A 25,990-nucleotide genomic window follows, 5' to 3' on the forward strand; every position below is an offset into this window, starting at 1 on the left:
TATCTGTCTTCGATATTCCCATAGTCGATGAGATCAACGTGATGCGATGGGCGTTTGCCTAATTTCTCTCTCATTCGCTTCATCTTCCTTCTCTCAATCACTTTCTTCACTGTTTCCCACCCGAAAATCTCCTCATCCCGCCATTGTTTTGCTGTAATCATTCCATTTGATCACAAATTAGCTTCCTCGTTTCTTAATCTTTCCAATTTGTTTGCCTTTTTCTTTTCCCTCTCATTTCTGTAAGAGTCTGAAGTGGTGGTGGAGCTTGCCTGCTTGTTGTTGCTATGGCGATTCCAGCGGCCCTGGTGATCCTGCCATTGGGCGTCCTCTTCTTCGTTTCTGGCCTCGTTGTCAATCTCATTCAGGTATTGTGTGGCTGCTTCTGCTCGATCTGTGCCGGTTCTTCTTTCTTTGTCGATTTGGATCTTTTGAAGCTTCTCGGTGTTATTCGAGCTTTGATTTCATTACTGTTGGTTTCTCCAGTGCCTGGATTTTGTTATTGTTTGCGTTCTTAGTGTGTGTGGTTGAGGTGAGTAGTGGAGACTATAATCGTTAGGTTGAGTTGCTTAAACCAATTTAGCGGTGTGTTTCTATTGTGTTAATGCATGCTTCTTCCACTTTTACTTGGATTAGTCGTCTGGTTGCGCCAAGGTAACCTGTAGATTTAGCTTAGATTCTGTTTTTCTCCCTTCTCGTTTGCAATGTTTGAACTTATTATTGTTTTTATTTACAGATTATTTTGATGAATATTCTTCGTTGCTTGTTTTTTTTAACAAAATGTGGTAAGATGATCCAGGTGCCTCAGTTAAATACAATGCGTCGGTTGTAACCAGTGAGTCGGCTGATGAGCTTTAACGAACGTGGTTTATCTTCTATGCAGCCATTTTGATTATACTGTGCTATTCTAGTATTTGTTGTTTGCGCTCTCACCTCATCTTCTTTAAAAGCGTGTGTTGATTGTTCTCTTCAATCTCTGCTCCCTTGTTTCAGGCAACATGCTTTGTCCTTATAAGGCCGCTAACAAAAAATGGATACAGAAGGATTAATAGATTGGTGGCAGAGCTATTGTGGTTGGAGCTTGTTTGGCTAGTTGATTGGTGGGCAGGTGTTAAGGTGCATCATTTTGATCCCCATATTATGTCATTTTAGTAGTTATGGAAGTATTGTTGTTGCTGTATTGTATTTCCAGCATCCTGAATTTCAATGACTAAATTTTTTCATCTCATTTTTTCTCGCGCTTTACTATATTCTGATGCTATGGAGGAGAAATATTTGAAATATTAAAATTAATGATTTCTCCTCATTGAAAGGCTACCCCATCTGACAATCCTCCCCCATTAAAAATGATGATTTTATGCTTTACTTTTTACTTTTTCTTTTTTTTAGTTGCTTAACAGGATTACCGTTTTAGGCTGAAGAATGTAGCGTTAATTTATCAAGCATCAGTTCACTACTTGAGTTTAAGTGCGTGTCAATTTGTTTTTATTAATAAAACCACTAAATGATTAAATTGTCTTGTAAATCTTCACCGAATCCATATCAAATGGCCTAGTACCTGTTTTTTCGGTTCTTGGATTGGACTAATGAAAGCTCAATTTGTGGGACCATTCTGAACGCAGATTAAAGTGTACGCAGATCGTGAAACCCTTAAACTAATGGGTAAGCGTACAATTTTGCACTTTTTGCATCGTGCCTGCTGCATATCTTTGTATTGACTGTAAATTTATATCTCTTTTGAAAAATCTGCAAAATGTCTCAACTGACCGCGTAAGTTATGAACTTTTCCAGGTAAAGAGCATGCACTTGTTGTTTCTAACCACAGAAGTGATATTGATTGGCTTGTTGGATGGATTCTAGCTCAGGTGCCTAGTTCTTTAGTTTCTTTATCAAGGATAGTTCAACTTCACTAAGTGTTACACACGTATTTGTAGGTGCATCTTTTTACATTATCTGGCATCTATACCTGTTACATGTTATATGTTTCTATCAGAGCATAAAATCAGTGTGTTTAATGCCATTTTCTTGTTAGTTTTATGTTTTCTCCCTACTAATAATATACATTTGGTAGAGATCTGGATGTCTTGGCAGCACGCTAGCTGTAATGAAGAAGTCATCAAAGTTTCTGCCAGTACGTTAGTTTTTCTGATTCTTCTTTTAGCGTTCATGAGATTGGTATTATTTTTTAATCAAATTTTGAAGTTAATTTTTTAATTTTTCAGTTGCAGACTTGTTACTATTGCTAAATTTCTCCTAGTACTCAGCTGACTAAAGTTGTCTAAGTTTTAGAGGAAAGAATATATCATGTAGATTTCTATTCTGGCAGGTTTTAGGTTGGTCAATGTGGTTTTCGGAGTATCTTTTTCTCGAAAGAAGCTGGGCCAAGGATGAAATTACTTTAAAGGCAAGGCAATCATGCTGTATTTTATACAGGAGTTGTTCACTACGCATTGGATCTTTTCAATTTTACCATGAGTTTTTTTCTGTACTTGACATGATTTCATTTGAGGCTCATGTTATTGTGTCTGCAGTCAGGCCTTTTACGGTTGAAGGACTTCCCTTTGCCTTTTTGGTTGGCACTTTTTGTAGAAGGGACTCGATTTACTGAGGCAAAACTTCTGGCAGCTAAAGAGTATGCAGTTGCAAATGGATTACCTGTTCCTAGAAATGTTTTGATTCCACGAACAAAGGTTAGAGTTTATTGAAAAATAACTTTCACACGAAATTTTCGTTCTTACCATGTTTAGACGCTTTTTTAATTGTTTATGCCCCTTTTTTGAACTCCTCTACACCTGCAAAAGAAATACGGTTGCAAACAAAAGATACCAAAAATCTACTCAGTTCTTTTCTTTAGCCCCCCCTCTCCCCTACGTTTCTCTTTCTGTTGTTCTTTTAAATATTGTGTACTAAACACTTTGATTTGAGTAATGTGTCTGTATCTGACACATATTAACGCACACACATTAACACACCATGGCACTTCAATATTTGTCAGACACTCAGAATATAGAGTTTGAGATCTTTTATAAACTTTTAAAGTGACGTGAACATAATAAAAAACAGTCATTGTAGTAGACTTTGAATTAGAATAATCAGGCTTATTTTTTCTGCATGTATTATTGTAAATTTGTATCAGCCTGTGACATTTTTTCTTATTAGACATAAAACCATTAAATACATGTCTGTTTCGCTTTGAATTCCCTATGTAACTTCTGTTATAAGATATGAGTTTTGACATCATCTTATAGTCTTTAGAAAAATATACCATTTCATTTGAAAAGTACGCCATAGCTATTCAAATGCTAATTGGTGTCTTCAGTCTCTCATCTCTTGCTTCATTTTAGATGCAATTATCATTATCTGAACTGCAAATGTTAGGAATGAAAATTGTCAATGTTTAAGGGGATGCAAATATATTTTAGAAAAATACAATTAAAAATGTGTCTGCATTAGGTTCATGTCATGTATCTGCATCTCCATATCATATTAACCTTATCCCCATTTTTAGTTCTTACTGGTCAACTGTTTAATTAGACATTTTTTTTAGAGGAAGATAACGATTTAAAAGTTCAGTTCTGTTAAAGGAAATTAGAGACGTGTCTTTTTTGGGGTTTCTGTATTTTGGATTTCTTCTTTGTGTTTAGGCTTTTGTAAGGATTACCCTTCTCTACATTTCATGTGGAGTAAACCTTCTTACTTTTATTTTGGGTGCTCCTTTTTCCAAGTAGATCAGTCAATTTTCTAATGAGCACATGCTTTTGGATTTTATGTCCGTGACATATGTCTTGAATGGTGTGACTTTGTGGTTTTAATATTTTATGGCTTTAGTGTTTGTATGTCGATGCTTATAGTATATCTATACGTATTCATGATAAAGTGCTTTGCCTTCCACCTAACTTTGAAGAAAGTAAATTTTACTTGCACCATAAATGTGGTTGAGGTAGAAATTCTACCCAAATTGTGTTAAACTTCTTCTTTTCTGGCTTATATGTTTCGCCAAATGCAAGTATTGTTTCAAAAGATGTTAGCATGCAGGTCTTCTTGTGAGAACGGCTTATATTGTTTATTTTTAACAACATGCTTAAAGATCACTTAGTTCTTAGCACTTAGTTCTTAGTTACTATCTCACAACCTTAAATATCCTAATTTAGACAGGATAAACGGAGATTTGTTATCTTTTGACACATATTGGATTATCGCCAGATCTCCCAATGCTTAAGAGACATATATCGCTGAGATAATTTGTCAATTATGTGTACGTGACCTTGTTGAAGTTTTATCATTATCCTCAAGTATTACAAGGATTTATCCTTTTTGCAATTCAAGATTATCTAACTATGAATATAAAATTTTTTAACTTTTATGTATTATTTGAACTCATTTATATAGAATTCTGTTTATTTTTTCTTTGGATTTCAAATACTTTTCATTATTAGTTTGTGTTGACTGTATTATGAAATGGACTTGAGGCAACATCAAGGGCTGGGGATAATTTATAGACTATTAAATAGGTTACTGATGACAGCATGTCTGGGCCATCCGCCTAGGATTCTGAGCTTTTTATTTGTTAACGATGATTGTGTTTTTGCTCTATGATTCTCGCCTTCGTACATTATTTCAACATTATGTCAACTTGTCTTTAAGGAAGGGCAAAGGTTTGGGTAGTGGGAAATGAGAACTTTTTTTATTTTTTATATTTTATTTTTATTTATCTTAGTTACATTTATTCACCTGGCATGTGCCGAGCTATATTTACCCACCTGTGAATTGGCACAACTTTTTACTCTGTTGCTTTCAGGGATTTGTGTCAGCTGTTGGTCATATGCGCTCATTTGTTCCAGCAATTTATGATGTAACAGTAGCTATTCCCAAAAGCTCACCTCCACCAACAATGCTCAGACTCTTCAAGGGGCAGCCTTCTGTGGTAAATTACCTTTGCCTAAAGTGTCTTTTTTTTGTATAATTTTTGTTCGAGAAACATATTGATGTCCTTGTAGCAAGGTGAATAACCTTGCTGGCCAATCACTACGCAATGCTTCTCCTTAACGTAATTATCCGACTCTTTTTGGTTCATGGTGGTCATCCTCTCACTAGACAATCCTTCGGTTATAGTTCGTTAGAATTTTCTTTTGGCATTTACTAGGTAGCATTCACAGAGGCGTTGCCCATGTTTTTAGAATTTGAAGATAATTGACAGTATTTAAAAAATATCCTATAATATAACATTTTTTTTATTGAAATTTTGTATTCTAATTACAGTTGTACAAATACAAAATTATACAATACATGGAACCATCGTGGGTTGGCCTTGTTCTGATAACAATGCCACAATCTATCTGCTCTTGTAGGTACATGTGCACATTAAGCGACATTCAATGAAGGAATTGCCTGAGACAGAGGATGCCATTGCTCAATGGTGTAGAGACATGTTTGTGGCAAAGGTACAAAATATTAAGGTCTCGTTTAGTAACTACTTGGTTTGTGAAAATTAATTCACATTTGTTTTGGTATATCTTTTCTTACAAATATTTTCAAAATCCCAAGTCAACTTTTGACTAAAGAAGTAGTTTCCAAAAACTTGTTTTTATTTTTGGAATTTGAAGAATTCAAATGTTTCCTTGATACAATTGAAAACCCATTGTAAAGAAATTGCAAGTAAACCAGTATAATTTTCAAAAACAGAAAACTAAAACGAAATCATTATGAGATGAAGATCAAAACAATCTGATTTTGCAGGCTATTACCCATAGGTTAAAAGTTATCAATCAATTGCCTTACCTTCTTGGTTCTTGCATTCCAGGATGCACTGATGGACAAGCATGTAGCAGAAAACGCCTTTAACAATGAAGAATTACAGGACCTTGGTCGGCCAATCAAGTCCCTCTTGGTAAGCTCCTTGTTTTTCTCCTAAATAAAGAGAGAGAACTCTATATTCTATTGGAACTTCTGATTATATCAAAATTTAACCTTAAATTTGAACAAGTAATGAAATTTATAGCCCTTGTTATTTAAGTTCTATTTTTTTTTAAAGATTTGTGACTAATTATAAACATATATTGTGGCTGGGCAAGGTGGTTTCTCTGGGTATTCTGGCCCACATTGGTCACATTAAAGTTGGAGTTAGATATCTCATTGCTGAGTTTTAGGCCCTTTTATTTGCTTGATTTTGTTGTATGAGTTTAGTATAGTGTTTATTTAGCTATATTTTCTGCTGACTTGTCCATTAATTCATGAGAAATTTTACCCTGGTTCAATTTGATGAAATTAAACGTTGTAAGAACTAAGGATAGAGATAAAAATGCAATGTTCGTGGGAAAAAAATCCCAATTTTATCTCTCTCTCAATCATTCTCTCGCAGGACTTGTTTAAATGTTTCATTTTCATTTTTTTTTTCTTCACCTTGAGCAGGTAACAATTTCATGGACATGTCTGCTCATCTTGGGGTCTCTCAAGCTTCTTCAAGGCTCTGCCTTATTATCTTCATGGAAAGGTCGTACATTCTCAGCATCTTGCCTCGCCATTGTTACAGTCCTCATGCAGATCCTCATACGTTTCTCCCAGTCCGAGCGGTCGACTCCTGCCAAGGTCACCCCGGCTAAGCCTAAGACCACCGGCGAACCACTCAACCCCAGACGACAGCAGCCAAAGCAGAACTAGGCTCTAGACAGAGAGCTCACATTTGCTCAAAACCTTGATATATATATATATATATATCTATATCTATATCTATATATATATATATCTTTTACACGATTGCTTGTTTATCTGCAGTCGTAGGCTTTATGAACTTATACCCGTATCTACTGTCAATGTATTGTATGTCAACTCTTTTCCCTTCTCAGATTAAACTCTTTGTCTCCATAGCATCGTGTATTTTGCAGGCACCAATTTGTCATTCAATTCTTTTGTTTAAAGAAACAATAGCTTGATTTTGGCAGTTACTACTTACTATAGATTTGTTTTTTAATTTCTTTTTAAATTCTAGGCCTTAAATTTCAAATTTTGTTAACACCATCCATGTGGTAATAGCCTTTGGTGATTAGACAGTGTGTGATAATTGGATGAAATAGGGGGAGCAGTCTACATGAGCAATTTAATACCCTTTAAATTGAGAACATGTTTTAGGATAAATAATAGAGGGTGTTAGTTTACCTTTTTGCCCATCTATTTATTGTTAGTTTACCTTTTTGCCCATCTATTTATTTTTTTGTTATTTTAAAATAAAATTATACCAATCGCGTAATTAATTAAGACATGTACTTTTATTTAAGAAGTCAAAGATTTAGATATTAAAATAATGATAATACACGTAACGAAAAAAGTTAACAAAAAAAAAACTAAAAAAGATATATTTTATAAATGAGATCAAGTAATATTTGTTTAACTAATTAAGTTATAATTAGATCCATAATAACTTCTCATAATTATTTTATTACATAAAGTCAACCATAAGATTATCATATAAACATAAAATAAAAAAAATTTCCTATCTACACATTAATATATCTGTCAAATTGAAACATAGTCATAGGGAAATAATGACAATAATAATAAAAAATAAAAATAAAACATAATCAATACAAATTAGTAAAAGTCATAAATATATTTCATATTTAATGAAATTAAATAACCCACATTTAATCAATAACATAAAATAGTAAATACTAAACAATAAAATGAAATAAAACCAATTATGAATATTTATTTATTTTTATTTTTCACATTGAGAAATAATTTTCTTCAATCTATCAAATTACTTATAATTTTCTTATTTTTTGTCCCGAGTAAAGTTATACGAGAATTGTTATTTAAACATGATTTTAAAAAAAAAATTAAATTCAACCACTAACCATTCTATTAAAAAAAAAAAATCCAACTAAACCATTAATCTAATTTTAATATTTTAAAAGTTATTTGACATATAATTTTAATATTTTTGTTTTATAATTTAGACACTAATTTAATTTTACCTAAGATAGATTTAGAGACGTAAAAATAAACTATTAATAATTAATTAATACTTTTTTTTTTATTATTATGATACCATAATTTAACATAAATAAATTGATTTCATAAAATAATATTATTTACGAAATAAATCCTCACGCATTACACACCATCCCCACTAAACGACAAATCCAACTGTCGAAAGGTCAACGGCCTTACGATTCCATTGAATTTCAACTCAATAAAAAAAATTAAAAAATTAAAAAATTAAAAAACAATTCCGTAAGACCAATATTTTACCGTCTCCGTCTTTAATGCTATTCAAACTTTCGTCTTTAGCGACACCCTCTAGAGTTTGGCGGTTTCTTCTTTGTTTGTCAGAATTTCTATATATTAATTTCCTCAATTTTTTTATATAATGATTCTGTTCTTGTATCTGGGTTTGCCAGCAAAAGCCCGGAATCGCACGATGTTATTTAATTGCTACTCTGTCTCCATGGAAATCGCGATCTGTCGTTGAATTGTTCTTATTGGCTTCTCCTAATTCAGCCCCCCCCTGCTTCGGGTACTTGTTCTTTGTTCCTATTCTCTTTCATTCCCTGAAATCTCTGGTATATTCTGGTCAACTTTTTCTGGTGATTGTGAATAATTGATATCTAGGGTTGTGAAGAATTGTTGTTGTATTTCATTTGTTGGGTCTTGATTTTTATGGCGTGTGTGGGGTTTCTTTTCATGGTAGAAATCAGATTTTGATGTTTATTTGAAGTTCTTGGTGTTGGAATTTGGAATGTGGGTTTAATCCTGTTTTTGCTGGTTGTTCTTATCTTTTTAGGTTGTTGGGAACTCGATTGAGGGAGGAAAGGTTGTTTTGGTTTGATGTAAATTATACAGACACTGTTAGGAGTCTGAGATCATGGCTTTTGCTCAGAAATTGAATTGCTCATGGTCTCTTGGGGCCTCAATTGCTTCTATAATTGCATTGGTTACAGTGGTTCATTTGTTCTTCTTTCCTTTGGTGCCTTCTTTGGATAACTTAAGGCGATTTCCGAACTCTGGTTTCGCTGTTAATTCGTCTACTGAAACCTATAACAACCATGTCAAACAAGATCCAGGTCGAGCGATCGATTTGAATCGTAAGTTTCCTCCTGATTCTCACCATGCAGTTGTTTATCATGGTGCACCGTGGAAGTCTCATATCGGGCGGTGGCTTTCTGGTTGTGATGCCAATGCTAAGGAACTCCAGATTGTTGAGGTAGTGAGAAATTCAGAAACATTTCTCTCTGTAATTCACCCTATAGCTTGCGTAAGAGTTGGTTTCGTTTCATTATTCGATTCGATATTATTTTCAATCACGGATGATAGGCAATAAGTGTAGACTCAAACTTCTTCATTTTTCTCTTAAACTTGGTCTTAAATAATATCAAATGGTAACTCGTCGCTTTCCATATAACTAAGTTTCTTTAGAGATTTTTATTGGAAGCTTTTCGTTTAACTTCTGCTGCGTGACATTGATCTCTTTGTAACGAACTCGATCTCTTCTGGCAGTTAATAGGTGGCAGTGGTTGCAAAAATGACTGTAGTGAGCAAGGTGTTTGTAATCATGAATTTGGGCAATGTCGGTGCTTTCATGGATATAGTGGTTAGTTTTTTAACGGCTGTTTCTCTATTTCATCGATATTCATAATTTTTTCTCGAGAAACTGTGAGAGTGCAAGTCGAAATCTGTTCGAGGCTTTCCTTCTTATGTATACTATCAGACGATTGACATTAAGTGCCACAAGATGTATTGAATCTTTTTGTTTAAAAAACAAAAAGAAGAAGATGATTTTGGTTTGGGCTCAAGTTTGATTGAACTATATGTCTTTCGAACGAACTTCCATCAGTAATTTGACTCGTTATCCACGTTTGGCAATAGAAAAACTGACAAAATTAGTAATCGCTCTGTTATTTCATTATATTTTGAGTTTGATGCTGTAGCAGTCTTTTAAATTACTCTTGTCTGCACATCAACTACGGTTTCAATAGGTGAAGGATGCTCTGAGAAAGTGAAGTTAGAATGCAACCGTCCTGGTTCAGAAGGAGAACCATATGGGTCCTGGGTTGTCTCGATTTGCCCTACTTATTGTGACACAACACGAGCCATGTGTTTTTGTGGGGAAGGCACAAAATATCCAAATCGTCCAGTAGCTGAGGCATGTGGTTTTCAAACGAGGTAATAATAATCCATATTCTTGAGCTGAAATGTATCCTCTTAGATGATTTGTTTTTTGCTTGATTTGATGATGTCGAGGTATCTGTTTTAGACCCTCTGATCCAAATGCTCCTAAAGTTACCGATTGGACAAAAGCTGATTTCGATAATATTTTCACCACAAATGGAAGCAAACCGGGATGGTGCAATGTCGACCCAGCTGAAGCATATGCTTCAAAGGTGAAATTTAAAGAGGAATGTGACTGCAAATATGACTGTTTGCTCGGGCGGTTCTGTGAAATACCCGTATCTTGCATTTGTATCAATCAGTGCTCTGGAAATGGGCATTGCATGGGGGGGTTTTGTCAGGTAATTTCTTATGTCTTATTATTATTATTATTTTGTCTTTTTTAGTTGGGGGGAGTAGGAATTTGCCTCGTTTATCTTCTCTTTTTGTGCTATTTTTATGTTAGATGAGGAACATGGGGTGAATCACATTAAAAATGTATGAAACTATTAGAATTTGGGTAAACATAACGCTTCAAGAACATTTAGGAAGAGTATTTTGAAATGTTATATCATCAAATTAATAACCGAGTACCCGACCATTAGCTTTGGATTATAACCCATCACCTTAATCTGTCATTTCTCATGCTGAAGCTATATCTGGCATGTCCTGCAGTGTAACAAGGGCTGGTATGGAGTTGATTGCAGCATTCCATCTGTTCAAATATCTGTGAGGGAATGGCCTCAATGGCTACTACCGGCTCAAATTGATGTACCGGATCGTCTGCATATCACCGAAAAAAATTTTATTCTTAAACCTACGGTGAATAAAAGAAGGCCCTTGATATATATTTACGATTTGCCCCCAGGTTTCAACAGCCATCTACTTCAGGTCTAGACGAGATAGATTTTCCGTTTCTAGTCACATTCCTTTTGCACGCTTCGTAACGCAACATTAATTTGGTATTGCAGGGGCGTCACTGGAAGTTTGAATGTGTTAACAGAATCTACGATCACAGGAATGCAACAGTGTGGACAGACGATTTGTATGGTGCTGAGGTATGACTTCTTGTGTTAAAAAGTTTTTTGGTCAAGTGGTGGTTAACGTAATGCTCGTGTATAAACCTTGCAATATCGTTTCCTCCCAATTAATATTGTTAATTTTCTTATCAGGTGTCATGATTCTGTCTTTAACTCTTGAATTTATGGGTTGTTTAATACTTGAACATAGCTTAATCATCCTCTAGGATACATTATAACAAAGATTTGGTGCTTTTCTCCTTGTAGATGGCTTTCTACGAGAGCATCTTAGCTAGTCCTCATCGAACCTTGAATGGTGAAGAAGCCGATTTTTTCTTTGTCCCAGTTCTCGATTCATGCATCATAACTCGGGCTGATGATGCGCCTCACTTGAGTTTGAAGGTAGGCATGTACAACCATTTATTGCAGATCTGTTTAGCATATTACTGTGTGGTATATGTCTGTGTACGTCTTTTGAACTGCTATTGTATATTTTGCTCAAATTCTTTGAAACGATTACGTGGAAGTGTAGTTCTATTATCGGCCACTGTTCTTCGGTCTTTTTAATCCTAACTATTATGACAATCATCTACCTCCGATAAGAGCCGATGGGTGTCGATCCAACAGATTTCTTCACAAGCCCTGTTTATGTAGGAAACAGAAATACAGCAGACACATAAGCATTGTTCTGTGAAAAATACAGTCACGAGTCAACTACGCTTTAAGTAATGATAATCGATTGAGTTGAGAAAAGTAGTTTGATGCCTAAATTGCATTTACTTTCCAGGACAACTTGGGCTTGAGGAGCTTTCTAACACTGGATTTCTACAGAAAGGCACATGATCACATTGTTGAGCAGTATCCATACTGGAATCGTTCATCTGGACGAGATCATATATGGGTACGTGTTTGGTGGGTGTGTGTGTGTTGGGTGGATTTCACTGGTGCTCAATCTAGTGGTACTTTTATGGGGATTCTATCTATCGCTGTGGGATTCTTATTCAAGATCACTGCTTATAGAACTTCTTTTCTAACGGTAGGTTATGCGTATTATACTAATATATCAACTTTATGTCTAAAGACAGTTCTTTTCATGGGACGAAGGTGCTTGCTATGCCCCCAAGGAGATATGGAACAGCATGATGTTGGTTCACTGGGGCAACACGAACTCTAAACACAACCATTCAACCACAGCTTATTGGGGGGACAATTGGGATCGTATACCTTCGAGCAAAAGGGGAAATCATCCTTGCTTTGACCCCGACAAAGATCTCGTGGTTCCTGCATGGAAACGTCCTGATGGGAGTAGAATGAGCAAAAAACTTTGGGCTAGGTACAATTCATTGATTCTTCTAAACATCTCTCAAGTCTTTTCTTTATATTTGTTGCTTCAGTAAAAGAGTTGAGTTCGTTTAAATTCTTAATCCAATATTCTGCAGACCACGTGCAGAGCGGAAGACGTTCTTCTTCTTCAACGGAAATCTTGGACCTGCTTACACGAAGGGAAGACCGGAGTCCACGTAAGATTATAATAGTTGCAACTTACTGTTACAGATTCTTTATGGATTGAGCCCTCAAGAATTGGATATTATTTTCCAAAAATGACCTAATAAGAGCTTGATTATCCAGGTATAGTATGGGTATCAGACAAAAAGTAGCGGAAGAGTTCGGATCGAGCCCGAACAAGGAAGGAAAGCTTGGGAAACAACACGCAGACGATGTTATTGTTACCCCATTACGTTCCGAAAATTATCATGAAGATTTAGCAAATTCTGTTTTCTGTGGCGTGATGCCCGGTGATGGTTGGAGCGGGCGTATGGAAGATAGTATTTTGCAAGGATGCATTCCTGTCATCATTCAGGTAAAACTGCACCTTCTATTTTTTCTGATTCGGAATCAGACATTGAGGTCTATTTAGTAGTGTAGATGTTGTAACGAGCGAATTCTCCGTGGTGAATCCTCGCTCCGATCTTGAGAATTTAAGTGAGAAATTTTGCATGGATGAAGATTTAAATAGGGCAGGGATGAAGACGGGTATGCCCAGCCCTGCCCCTCCTCACCCCACTCCACCCCGTGAACATCTCAACTACGAGAACGTGAACAACCACGTTTTTACGACTCTTTTCTTTTCCGTATTTTGCAGGATGGAATTTTCCTTCCATATGAGAACGTGCTCAACTATGAGAGTTTTGCTGTTCGAATAGGAGAAGACGATATCCCAAATTTGATCAGCATTCTTAGGGTAAGTTATGCTTAATCTAACTTCGTAAATGAAATCGTAACATACACCGAAGTAATGTCGAATAATTTTGCATACGGATCTCGGTTTTATAGGGATTTAACGAATCAGAAATTGAATTCAAACTGTCAAATGTGCGGAAACTCTGGCAGAGATTCATATACCGTGATGCTGTAATGCTGGAAGCTCAGAGACAGAATGCCGTTTACGGCCTTCAGGAGGATTGGGCAGATGAATATTCTCGATTAATTGATGATGATGCTGTTGCTACAGTTATCCAGGTAATACACTTTTTCCATCTTGGGTATATTCTTGCCTGTGGTTTCAGGCCATCTGCTTGTATTTTGTACGAATCGGACCTTCGCACCTGTATATAGCGAGTCGATGTCTAAAAGAGTATGTGCACACCTCGTATCTCGTGTCCATAGGAAGAAGCCGAGTCGAAAGTCTTTAAAATTGTGTTTATTTTCCTAAATGAACTTGTATTAAACCATGTATAAGTTATCCTTCTCTTCGGGATGTGGGAAAACTTCTAAACACCTCTTGTAACAGTCCAAATCCACCGCTAGTAGATATTGTCCGCTTTGGCCCGTTACGTATCGTCGTCAGCCTCACGGTTTTAAAACGTGTCTACTAGAGAGAGGTTTCCACACCCTTATAAGGAATGTTTTGTTTCCTCCTCCAACCAATGTGGGATCTAACTATACACCCCCTTGGTAGTCCAACGTCCTCACTAGCACACCGTTGGGTGTCTGACTTTGATACCATTTGACATAGCCCAAGCCCACTGCTAATAGATATTGTCCGCTTTGGCCCGTTGTATATCGACATCAACCTCAAAGTCTTAAAACGCGTCTATTAGGGAGAAGTTTTCGCACTCTTATAAGGAATGTTTCGTTTCCCTTCAATGTGGGATCTCACACCCCTTCCTGGGACTTTCTCGATAGCTCTCTCTCTCTCGGTAACCTAAGGAAATGAATTGAACATGAAAAAGAAAATCCCACCCCTTCTTTTTGACCGGATCTCTTCTAGTTAAACTCTGAAGGAACCAATGAACCAAGATTATAGCATAGTTTGTCTCTACCTAGTTCTTTCAGTATTTCTCTATTGCAACTCAACTCTGAGATCCCACGCATGGAAACCTCTTCCTAGCAGACGTGTTTTAAAAACTATGAGAGGAAACTCGAAAGGGAAAGCCCAAAGAGACAATATTTGCTAGTAACGGGCTTGGACTATTACACTTCATGATCTTAAATTTTCTAGTGGATCATCATGCATCTGGAAACCTGTAGTTTGACATTATTTGGCACGTAACTGTTGTTGTCTCGAGCAGGTTCTACACTACAAGTTGCATAACGATCCTTGGAGGCGACACGTTCAGTCAAAAAAAGAGTTCGGGTTACCCGAGGAATGTGTAATAGAAAACAACTGAAAAGCCAGTCCCACATACTCAACATTCAAATCTGTTGCTGCTGCTGCTGCATTCATCATCATGGCACTAAAGAACATGGCGGAGATGGCAGCTTATTTTTTTGCTTCCAAGCGTCCCTGATCTAGAAGACGATTGCACAACAAACAACGTCGTCTTTGATACTCTGCCCGGAAGCTCAGATTTGTTCTCAAAGTTATGATTAAATTTTGAAATCAAAGTTGAACCACACAGAATAATAATAATATATCATATGATTTGTTCATCATTCTTTTCTCGAATTAATTTTTTTTTAATAAAAAATTTAATATTAAATTTTATTAAATTAATAATAAATTTGATAAATAAATACGAATCCGAGTAGCCCAAAAGTTTAAATTTTCATACTACGTTTAGTGTAGTAACGAAAGATAATATGATCGTGACATTTTTTAATGTAATTGTCATATTGTAGCGTTCGAAATTATTATTAATAAATCTATTTTTTAATTAAATTTGTCACATTTATTTTGAAGTTTATTAATTGAATAATTAATTAAATTCATTTAAAATATAAACAAAATTTTGTATATATATATATATAAAATAATCACTCTTAATGGATATTATAAAGTTTTAAAAAGAAAAACAAAATAATATTAAAATTTTACGAAATTAAAAGGGTTTTAAGGATAATTAAAGTGACATTTTAACTTAAATTTTAGGAGTTCTTCAATCGCTTCCTTTTCTCTGCAACGATCAGAATAGCGGCAACAACGACAATGGAGGGAACCAAAACCAAGAAGAAATCAGCTCCTATCACTCTGGAGCAATTCGTTTCCATCACGGCTCCACTCTTAGACATCGAAAAGGTCCCATTTCCAAGTTTGTTTGAATTCCTTATCTTCTTGGAGTGAAATTTGAGTGTAAAATGAATGTTGAGTTGAAGATTGTGTGTGACTTCGTTAGCAATTAATGGCTTCTTTAACAATGATGTTTGTTTTTAATCTTTCGTCAGTAACGAAATTCTTATTGTGAGTATTTTGCGATTGATGTATTGAGTGATGCAAGTCGTCTAGCTTTACTAAATTGGAGAACCTGATTTTGCAGGATGCAGAAATATCTGCGTCTATCAGCTCTGGTGCATCCAGGAACTTGGAGACCGCTCAGAAAAAGGGTTCTACTATTCTCAACTTGAAGTGTATAGATGCTTCGGTAGTTTTTAACTTCATATGTTTGATCTTTTGTTGGAAATTGAAATGCAAACCAATGTGATTATGCATGATTTCAGTAGCGCTTTCATTTATTCTTGGATTTCAGCGTTGTTCATGTAGATTCTAAATATCTGGGTTTTCTTACGTTTCTTCTGCCTTGGATTTTGTTGTCAGAGTGGGCTCATGGGGAAAACTCTTCTTGAGTTTCAATCAAACAAGGGAGACGTTCTTCCTCCCCACAAGGTGAAAAGAAGTAGAAAATTCCCTCCAACTACTTATGGAACTCTAGTTTTGTGGAAGTACTAAATTTCTAAAAATACAAATTTTCTTTCATTGTTTCTTCTCCCATATTCCAATTATAACTACTTAGCTTGTACACAGTGTGTTTACAATGATTCACGTAGCCTAGACAGGGTAATCAGAGTTCTTCTTGCCAGGGTTAGAGAATAGAACATTTTAAGTGATTAACTTTGCCTATTTCATTTAATTTGTTGTGTGGTTCTAAATATAAGTGATTAAGCTTATAATCAAATGTTAGCAAAAATTTCCAAAGGTATGCAAACTAACACTCTGTAGTTCATGACACCTGCTAGTGTCATGGTTTTCCTGATGTATTTCTATTTCTTCTTCCCATTCTATCTATTTTCCTTTTCATGTTATGTAGTGTTGCACCAGAGAATTATCTCTCAATTACAATTGAAGGCCATTTTTGTTCCTGTAATTATATTCTCCCTACTCTCTCCCTTAATTGATGACATATGTTACTGTTGTTGCAGTTTAGCACACATGATGTGGTGGTTTTGAAACCAAACAAAGCTGATTTAGGTTCTCCTTCTCTTGGTCAAGGAGTAGTTTATCGGTTGAAGGTACATTTCACTTCAAATACAGGATTATCATTTTTTTGTGATTGGTTTGATATGGGTGATTATCCTTTCCACTGCTGCTACTTTTAATTTAGAGGTAATGTCTACAGGACTCATCGATTACTGTTGCTTTTGATGACATCCCAGAAGAGGGTTTATCCAGTCCTCTACGGTTGGAGAAAGTGGCAAATGAGGTTTGAGAGAACAAAGCTTTTAGTACTTGCTTCTATTTTTTTTATTTCACAATTATGAACTTTAAATTAGATTTTTTTTTATAAATAATAATAATTATTATTATTGTAATTTACATGTCTAAGGAAGACATAGTTCCTCATTTATAATTTACCTTTTCCGATCCCTTCATTTACTAAATTAATAATCTTATGATAACAAATTGAAGAACCCAGGAAGCCCTATAATACTTATTTGACTATCCGCTGTGAAAGAAAATCTGGTATTTGCTTCTTTTTCAGGTGACATATCGTAGGATGAAGGATGCCCTGATACAATTGAGCAAAGGGGTACATAGAGGACCGGCTGCTGATCTTATTCCTGTATTATTTGGAGAGAGGCAACCATCAATGTCCAAAACTGATGTTAAATTCAAACCCTTCAATTCCAATCTTGATCACTCTCAGGTTAATGAGCCGATAATTTACATTTTCTTCATAGATTATTGTTTTTTTTTTCAAGTTTTTTTTTCTTCAAGTGGATAGTCTGCGGTTAATACATGCATTTATGCTTTCGTTCCTAGAAAAATAACTTTTTGACTTTGGCTGATATCTCCCTGCTGGAGACTTCAAATTTATGTTAAGCTTTTCTACCTTATGGCTTTATTATTATTATTATTATTTTCACTTACGAGGAGGAGAAACTTTCTTCTGGATATGTTGACAATTTATGGTTGAAGTATATTTTATCCTTGGAGGAGTTTACAAAAATGTACCTCAATCAGAATAAGTTTAAAAAGGGAAAGGAGAAGATTGTTGGGAAGAGGAATTGTTGCGAACCTCAAGATGACTAGGGCTTCTAGCACAAGACCTTAGCAAATCAACTACGCCTTTTGTTTTGATCAATTGTGGGACATTATTCATAATTTCCTCCACCCTGGCTTGGGATTGACATGCAGTATAACCTTCCCTTTTGCACATTGTTATTCTCAATGCACAATTTCTTGAATATTTGCTTTCGACATCTTGGGAAACTTATATTCTTACTTCCTGACATAAACCAGGTTCAGACCATGAAGTGTTACTCTACTACTTTCTTTCTGCTAATGCTTACGGTTTTATATAGTTTGCTCATTTAAGCACCTGTTCTGTTTTTGTCCTCCTTTCTCCAAAGAAAGATGCCATCTCAAAGGCCCTATCAGCAAAAAATGTATTTCTGCTGCATGGTCCCCCAGGAACCGGAAAAACCACAACAGTGGTGGAAATTATCTTACAAGAAGTAAAGCGTGGATCAAAAATTCTAGCATGTGCTGCTTCAAATATTGCTGTCGACAACATTGTTGAGAGACTTGTTCCTCACAGGTAACTAAATACTGCAATTTTCTTGAGTTAATTGGTCAAATGAAAGCTGCCTTTGTCATCATATAAAGATTATTTACCCGAGAATAGAAATTTGTGCACAAGTTTCTTACAACAGTATGCTGAACTTTGGTCCATTATCAAGTTGAATGTTATTGGGATTGGTTTCACAAATGTTGCGCATAACCTTATATTGATATTTATGTACGTGTGTCTGAACATGTATGCATGGGCAAAAGAAAACAAGGAACATTAGTTAGAAAACAATTAGTATATCTTTTGATTGAAATGGGATGTTTGACATAACAACTTGGTGCTTGGATTGTTGAGGAATCTTGGATAGACTGCTAATGCCATTCATTTTTCCTGCCCTGGTGCTATTATTTGCATTGTTTCCTCTTTTCTTTTTTCATCCCCAAAGAGGGTAGTAAATAGATGAACTTATCCTAACATGCTTATGATTAGAGTGAAGTTGGTGAGACTGGGACATCCTGCTCGTCTACTTCCTCAAGTCTTGGAGAGTGCTCTAGATGCCCAGGTATGCACAATCACCTATTTGGCCATAAGAACTAAAGCAAATTCTTCAGCTTCGTGATGGTGTCCTTTTTTTTTCTCAGTGCAATAAACCATAAAATTAAGATAATTTTGTTTTGTATATATTTTTTTTTCACTACTTGATCATTTGAACATAAGCATGTTGCATAATAAATCCACTCCAATGAGCATATGAAGATATCTCAGGATACGTCTTTTACGAACTGATCTATCCTGGAACTTGTCAAAAATGACTGTTTTGTACTTGACTAAGACTTGAGCCGTTCTTTGATTGACCTGACCCCATTAAGTTTCTAACTATTGTCTAGTTCTCTGGCTGATGTAATTTCTGGTCCATTGCTAAGTAAAATTGTCTTCTCATAAATTCCTTCGCTTCTAGGTCTTGCGTGGGGACAATAGTTCTCTTGCAAATGACATCCGGAAAGAGATGAAGGTAAAAATTTGACAATGCTTACACTTCAGAGTCTTGCGTCTTATCTATCAAATGTTGCATGTGAGGTATAGCATGTTAGTTTTCTTGTTACCTTCCCTAACATCTAGGAGTTAAGGACAACCTCTTCTGATATATTTTTAAAATCAAGCATATTGTTCAGGGTTTTACTCAAGTTCCTCCATATGAAAAACCGTTTTCCTGACTTGTTGGTATAGATAAACTATCAGCAGCCTATCCTATCTTACAACTCGGCTTTATTTTTAATTTATTTTTATTTTGTTTGCAAGTTAGGCCCAACATACAGTAGCAGAAGCCTGTAATGTGATGGACTATCGATAATGCACAGCCTATAGAGTTTTGGGGAGATGAATGGGTTGTTCTCTTGGTCTTTTGGGTACTTTGAAGTGAGGGGAGCCATTCTATTATTTGGTTTTGGTTAAATTCGGTGATCTTTATCTGTTCAGACAGTTGTTTTTGCGACCATGAGATCTTTCATTCAAATTTGTTCGTTGCTATTTTGAAAATAGAGAAATGCTTTGCTTGAGTGAGGGCATATTAATTTGCCTTGTTTCTTTTTGTGTTCTGTCACTTTAGAGGCATTTTTCTTGAGTGATTTTCTTCCTAAGTCGGTCCTTTGTTAGTCCAAGTGCTTTGGTTTGATGAAATAGTTTTCCCTCTTATTCTAAAAGAATTATTCTTGAGCTTCTTCTGAGCAACTATTTCAGGCATTGAATGGGAAGCTTCTGAAAGCCAAGGACCGAAACACACGGAGAGACATCCAGAAGGAGCTTAGAACATTGTCGAAGGAAGAGCGGAATAGGCAGCAGTTAGCAGTAACAGATGTAATAAAAAATTCAGATGTTGTTCTAACAACTTTGACAGGGGCATTTTCTCGCAAACTGAATAATATTTCATTTGATTTGGTAATAATTGATGAAGCTGCTCAAGCTCTTGAAATTGCATGCTGGATAGCTTTGTTGAAGGTAATGATTAACAACGCATCATTGAAGTATGCATATTGACGACTGTCTAATGAGGTTTAGACAGATAGCTTCTCAACTGTGGACGTTCTAATACATTCTTTTCATGTTTTTGCTTGCTTCCTTGATATTTTTTCGTGCATACATTTCTTATTTTTCATTTAAGTCCTAGACATCTGAAGAAAAGAGTAGCTGATTTGTTGTTTGGGTAGTGATGATTTTCTTTGAGACATCGACTTGAACACAAAAATTTAATGTTGAAATGAGACATTTTTATTCGAAATGCTGAGTTTTTTCTGTTTCTTTAGAAAAGGGAAAATGTGGAGAATGCTTTCTAGAAGTTCCACGAATTTCACGGGTTCAAAAGTAGATGTTGGCAAATATGGAAATTTCGGTTGTACTTGTATCGAACTCAATTTAAAGGAGGCGATGCTTGTTTCAGGCATCAAGATGCATTCTTGCCGGAGACCATCTTCAGCTTCCTCCAACAATCCAAAGTGTTGAAGCAGAGAAGAAGGGACTTGGAAGAACCCTATTTGAACGCCTGGCTGACATGTATGGAAATGAAGTAACCTCTATGCTCACCGTCCAGTATCGTATGCATGAACTGATCATGGATTGGTCATCAAAAGAGCTATATGATAGTAAGGTACTCGTATCATACCTGGATGTGATCTATAGATTGTACTTTTAATTGTTGGACTTAGAACTGTTTGGCTGATCATGAACAATAAAATTATGAACTTCGATTGCTGAATTACAGATCAAAGCTCATTCAAGTGTTGCTGCACATACGCTTTATGACCTTGAGGATGTGAAAAAGACATCATCAACTGAACCTACCATTCTGCTCATAGACACAGCAGGGTATTGCATTCCAACCTTAACTGAACATTGGATATAGGACAAGCTTGTCCAGAAGCAACACGCCCTGTCTACGTTACTGGAAATAGAGATAATTACAATGCGGTTTCCTGAGACTAATTTGTTGATAATAATGCTTGTATGGCTAATAATGATGGTTCATAATGATCTTCTTCAGGTGTGAAATGGAAGAAAGAAAGGATGAGGAAGAAAGCACTTTAAATGAAGGTGAAGCTGAGGTTGCCATGGCTCATGCAAAGAGACTAATCCAAAGTGGCGTTCAACCTTCTGAAATTGGAATTATAACTCCTTATGCTGCACAGGTATAAAGGTTATTTTACTCGGATTGTTCTAGAACTGATGCTTACACGAAAACTCCGATCAAACGAATCAAATATGCTTCCTACCCAGTCTTCTAGATCTAATATTGGATTAATTGCAGGTTGTGTTACTGAAAATGTTAAGAAGCAAAGAAGACAGACTAAAAAACATTGAAATCTCCACAGTTGATGGCTTCCAGGGAAGAGAGAAGGAAGCTATCGTCATCTCCATGGTTCGATCAAATTCAAAGAAGGAGGTAACATCTCTTGTATAAAAGCCTATGAACTTCAAATTTTCGAGGACTTGCATTAGGAAATTCTTCTAAAAACGATGCAGGTAGGATTCTTGAGCGACCGTAGACGAATGAATGTAGCTGTGACTCGAGCTAGAAGGCAATGTTGTCTGGTCTGCGACACCGATACGGTAACTCACGATGCATTTTTGAAGCGATTAATCGAATATTTTGAAGAAAATGGTGAGTATCTTAGTGCCTCTGAGTATCAGAATGAGTAGTAGTATAAGTTTACTTCACTCTTATGCCTTCCATTTAGGCTTGTGGTCTAGGGGGGGAACTGTTATCTGGAAAGTAGAATTTATTGAATTTTCAGGCTTCTCCAAACATCAGTGGAATTTCTTGAATTTATTGGATTTTCGATTACCCTTTAAACTATTATAGCATAATTATTCCATCGACTTCTAATAATAAAATGAAGTTGGGGCTCATTAACCCTCTCAGGCTGATGGCCCCTTTTAATAATAATAATAATAATCATAATAATAATAATAATATATATATATATATATATATATATATTTCGAATACATTATCATATCAATTTTATTCTTATGAATCTCGTGTATTTAGATTACCTATTCATAATAGCATAATATTGTCGTTTAAACTTACATCAGTCTTTTTTTTTTTTTTTTTTTTTATATTCCTAAGCTCTCGTATCTACTTACATATTCTCACGTGCTTTATGTATGGCAAATCTTTATTACTCTTTTATCCAACAGCTATATATTCCCATACTAGCTTATATTTTTCTTCTATATGATTTTATTTTTCTTTATATCCCCATTATTATCTTGCAACCATCTAATTTTCTCATAAATATCTATCTCATTTATTCCATTATCACTATTTTTACTAAGGTATACAACCCTTCAAACAAAAAAAAAAAATCCTTGAACTCGTACCACGCTAAAAAAAAAGGGAAAAAAAAAACATGAAATAAAGTTAAAATATTTTTAAGGTATGATTGTCATGGAATGGTGTTCTTCAAAATCCCAAAAACTTAGATCATCTTCATAACGATCATAAACTTGAAAGTTTTCGAACTGATGATGTTCAATATTTGGATGCATTTCCATAATTGAATCCCAATTAAAGCTTTTGTCACTAACCACTTCAACTTCCTCACTGGGATCGTCTTTCAAACAATTATTCGATTCTGCTTCCTTATTGTTACTAATGCCTTCCTCTCCTTCTGATTCAATCACCGACTTCTCCTCTTCTTTTTCTTTGATAATCCCAAGCTGTTGCAGAAACTCGTTTAGATCAATTTGTGGCTTCTCTTCTACCATATCCCTTGTCACCGTCGTTGTCTCCTCTCCTAGTGAAGCTTCGTCTTCTTTCTCGTTCTTACTCTCGTCTTTAAGTTTCTTGCAAAGAGAAAAATGAAGTAAAATTAAGCTTAAAATGTCACTATCATCTAAAATACTCGTAGAAATATCAAAAATCAAGATTTTTTATAATATTTTTTTAGTTCTCGTTAGTAATGTTATATTTTCTAAAAGAAAACTCGAATTCAAAATTAAAAAGGTTGAATACCTTAGAAGGAGAAGGGAGGGAAGGGGAGAGAAAGCCATGAGGAGTTGTAAGCTGTTGAAGCCTCTGGTGAATAAGATTAAGACTAGGCTGAGCATTGAGATTAAGCATAAAGGTTGCAGGGCGGGGATGAGGGAACATAGAAACGAACTTTTTAGAAGGAACCCATTTGAGGAAATTAGATTTAGAACCATTATTAATGTCATTACGAGGAAGATTATGAAGCAAATGGGGAAGATTAAGATAAGCATCAGGGCCATAGAGCTCAGTGGCAGCTTGATCATAAGCCATGGCGGCTTCTTCAGCAGTGGCAAAAGAACCAAGCCAGAGCCTCGTGCGCTTCTTGGGCTCCCGTATCTCGGCCACCCACTTGCCCCAAGTGCGCTGCCGGACGCCGCGGTACTCGCAGGAGGCGTTCTGAGGGCCGCCTTTGCCTCGTGAAGGGCCTTTCCTCCATGGCTTTACGAGTGGGGAAGAATGGAGTTTTTTGTCTCTGCAAGTTTCCATTTTGGGGAGCGGAGGGATGAAAGATGATCGTTGGAATTTGGTGAAAGGAGCGGGGGATAATATGTAGAGGGAAGCTCAAATGGGGAGTGGCTCTTTAAATGTTGTCACGTTTCTAGTTTCTCCTACGTTCTTTGTTGTTCATGTTGATTTCAAAAATGATGTTTTGATGCAAATTAATTGTGTTAGTTCTAAACAAAATCGGGTCCCTAAATTTAAGAAGGCGTTTTGATCGAACCGTTATCGTAACGATGAATGTAATATGGAATTTTCAAGCCAATGATGCAAACTAAAGTAGTATAGATAAGAGAAGTGAAATTGATCACAAACAAACATAAAAAGAGAGGAAAAGTAAGTGAAAATTAAATGAAGTGTGAGAGAGTAAGTGTAAGTGAGTAGAAGAAGAGTGAAGAGTGATGAGTGAAGAGAAAGTCACCTCGATTCATTGTTGAAGTTCACGGGCTCTTCTTTTTCACATGTCTTTGAGCCATGATTCTTGAGACTCCCCTGTTCATCTTTATCCCATGCTCATGTTCATGCTTCCTTCTCTCCCCTCTCTCTCTTGGGGAGTGATTTTGGATAAAGGGTGTCGGCTACAGTGGAACCGTGTGGTCATGGAAGATGTGAAAAATCACAAATTTCGTGCTATGTTTGATGGGATTGGATTCAATCCACCCTTAGGCATGGGAGGAGCTTATATTGAGAAGGCTCGTTCCTTTGCGTGCTTCGAGCGAAGCCAGTGCCCCGAGAAGTGCTCCTCTTGGTCTCGTTGCTTTGCACTTCGCGAAAGATCATATCCAACAGAAATCCCACATATCGAGCGTAGCTGATATGTAGGCTAGGTGATTATATCATGCCAATAGCCAAGAACAGCTACCATGTCTTGAATAGCTTACTAGAAGGTATACAAATTGAAGAAGCGAAGCAAGCCCCACGAGCAACCAATCAAGCCAACAAGATCAACTGCTGCAACGGAATCAATCCCCATACCAAAGCTAAGAAACAAGTGTTACCCACATCTAATTAAATCGTCCTAATCTCGAAACATAACTCGTATCAGCCAAAATATCATAATATATCTAAAATATGATTAGTTAAAACTACATCCTACTATCTCAAAGTCAATATACTCCCTAACTTAGTCATATGAAAACTTCCTCAAAATGACTTTTGACAAGTTGGAAACCCAATCATGTCATCTTTCTTGTGATTCTAGTGCAGTATTTCTTCACTGAAAGTCAAAGCTCTAAATAAAGGGTATACCAAGAATCTGTCCTACCAGATGAATGTGAAATTATCCACCAAATGCTTAACAAATCAAGAGGTAACCTGAAGACACAAGAACATCTTAACTTGCCTCGCTGAAATCAGCTGTCAAGATCAGATAAAAATGTAAACTATTAAATAACTATGAAAATCTGACCGGAATGACAGTACTATCATTTAAACTTTGGACTTCTGGACAAGTTCCTCCATTTATCTTTAAGATCTATTGGTGTACGATCTTTCAGAAACACATTACTACCAAATTTTAAAATCTTTCTCCACGGTATGGTTGGACTTCTTTCAACAGAGCTAGAAAATTTTTGAACTCCCTCCAGCAGAGAAACAAGTAAATCACTAGTATAATGACATGCAAGGAACTTGCATTCCAGAAATAAAGATGAGAAACTGGAAAACAGAAGAGAATACCAGTGGATAACTTCTTTGTTTTTTAAATTCTTATGAACGCATGAAAGCGAGTAACGAATCTAAAACATTTGATTTATGTTATACAAAGGTAACATCTAGTCAAGATTGGAACTATGATAAGCAAGCGTATGAAATCATTTTTTTACCCTAAAATATTTAATTTAAAAAAGAAATATTAATGGATAAAAGATGACTACCAATAGAGTCTCCTCCTCCTCAGCTGTCCAGGCTAGCTTATTCCGTCTTAATGGATGAGTTTCTGGACTTGTACTGCACAGTAAACAAAGTCAGCATTAGTGTTTGTTAAATGCGAAGAGCACAAAAGAAAAATTATAAAAAAAAATTAATCGCTATGAGAAGCTGAGGCACGTGCGACTCAGTGAGGGCGCCTCGCTTCT

General features: G+C 35.8%; 4 protein-coding genes across 5 annotated transcripts; 3 read left to right on the forward strand and 1 right to left on the reverse strand.

Annotated features, from left to right (window-relative positions):
* The first annotated feature begins 10 nt into the window (after nucleotides 1-10).
* Nucleotides 11-6,938, forward strand: LOC111791143 (1-acyl-sn-glycerol-3-phosphate acyltransferase 2). Its single transcript, XM_023672374.2, has 11 exons — nucleotides 11-365; nucleotides 991-1,113; nucleotides 1,620-1,659; nucleotides 1,789-1,862; nucleotides 2,069-2,128; nucleotides 2,324-2,401; nucleotides 2,529-2,687; nucleotides 4,796-4,921; nucleotides 5,346-5,438; nucleotides 5,798-5,884; nucleotides 6,406-6,938. Exons 1-11 carry the CDS (start codon nucleotides 285-287, stop codon nucleotides 6,652-6,654), a joined length of 1,170 nt encoding a protein of 389 aa, XP_023528142.2. The 5' UTR covers nucleotides 11-284; the 3' UTR covers nucleotides 6,655-6,938.
* A 1,325-nt stretch (nucleotides 6,939-8,263) lies between these two features.
* LOC111790546 (exostosin family protein) lies at nucleotides 8,264-15,095 on the forward strand. The gene is made up of 15 exons (XM_023671487.2): nucleotides 8,264-8,509; nucleotides 8,777-9,196; nucleotides 9,490-9,583; nucleotides 9,969-10,155; nucleotides 10,247-10,502; nucleotides 10,816-11,031; nucleotides 11,112-11,198; nucleotides 11,427-11,561; nucleotides 11,947-12,060; nucleotides 12,245-12,492; nucleotides 12,599-12,679; nucleotides 12,789-13,020; nucleotides 13,303-13,401; nucleotides 13,494-13,679; nucleotides 14,732-15,095. The coding sequence occupies exons 2-15, from the start codon at nucleotides 8,858-8,860 to the stop codon at nucleotides 14,828-14,830; spliced, it is 2,373 nt and encodes a 790-aa protein (XP_023527255.2). The 5' UTR covers nucleotides 8,264-8,509; nucleotides 8,777-8,857; the 3' UTR covers nucleotides 14,831-15,095.
* Nucleotides 15,096-15,516: 421 nt separating this feature from the next.
* Nucleotides 15,517-22,232, forward strand: LOC111790547 (DNA-binding protein). The gene is made up of 15 exons (XM_023671488.2): nucleotides 15,517-15,678; nucleotides 15,917-16,021; nucleotides 16,195-16,263; nucleotides 16,797-16,886; nucleotides 16,994-17,077; nucleotides 17,357-17,521; nucleotides 18,228-18,415; nucleotides 18,878-18,950; nucleotides 19,347-19,400; nucleotides 20,126-20,383; nucleotides 20,823-21,029; nucleotides 21,144-21,247; nucleotides 21,423-21,567; nucleotides 21,687-21,821; nucleotides 21,902-22,232. The coding sequence occupies exons 1-15, from the start codon at nucleotides 15,589-15,591 to the stop codon at nucleotides 22,076-22,078; spliced, it is 1,944 nt and encodes a 647-aa protein (XP_023527256.2). The 5' UTR covers nucleotides 15,517-15,588; the 3' UTR covers nucleotides 22,079-22,232.
* Nucleotides 22,233-22,785: 553 nt separating this feature from the next.
* Nucleotides 22,786-25,343, reverse strand: LOC111790549 (Integrase-type DNA-binding superfamily protein). Of its 2 annotated transcripts, none has more exons than XM_087122862.1 (2): nucleotides 23,400-24,310; nucleotides 22,786-23,230 (listed from the first exon to the last, which is right to left on the reverse strand). In XM_087122862.1, the coding sequence occupies exons 1-2, from the start codon at nucleotides 23,901-23,903 to the stop codon at nucleotides 22,817-22,819; spliced, it is 918 nt and encodes a 305-aa protein (XP_086978988.1). In that variant the 5' UTR covers nucleotides 23,904-24,310; the 3' UTR covers nucleotides 22,786-22,816. The 2 variants fall into 2 exon arrangements, 1 of the variants encoding a protein (XP_086978988.1); XR_015420500.1 differs by lacking the exon at nucleotides 23,400-24,310 and adding an exon at nucleotides 24,337-25,343 and having other exon boundaries at nucleotides 23,096-23,230.
* Between the last annotated feature and the right edge of the window lie 647 nt (nucleotides 25,344-25,990).

The sequence above is a fragment of the Cucurbita pepo genome, chromosome 3 (genome assembly GCF_057944985.1).
Source record: "Cucurbita pepo subsp. pepo isolate OVF chromosome 3, ASM5794498v1, whole genome shotgun sequence".
Lineage (NCBI taxonomy): Eukaryota > Viridiplantae > Streptophyta > Magnoliopsida > Cucurbitales > Cucurbitaceae > Cucurbita > Cucurbita pepo.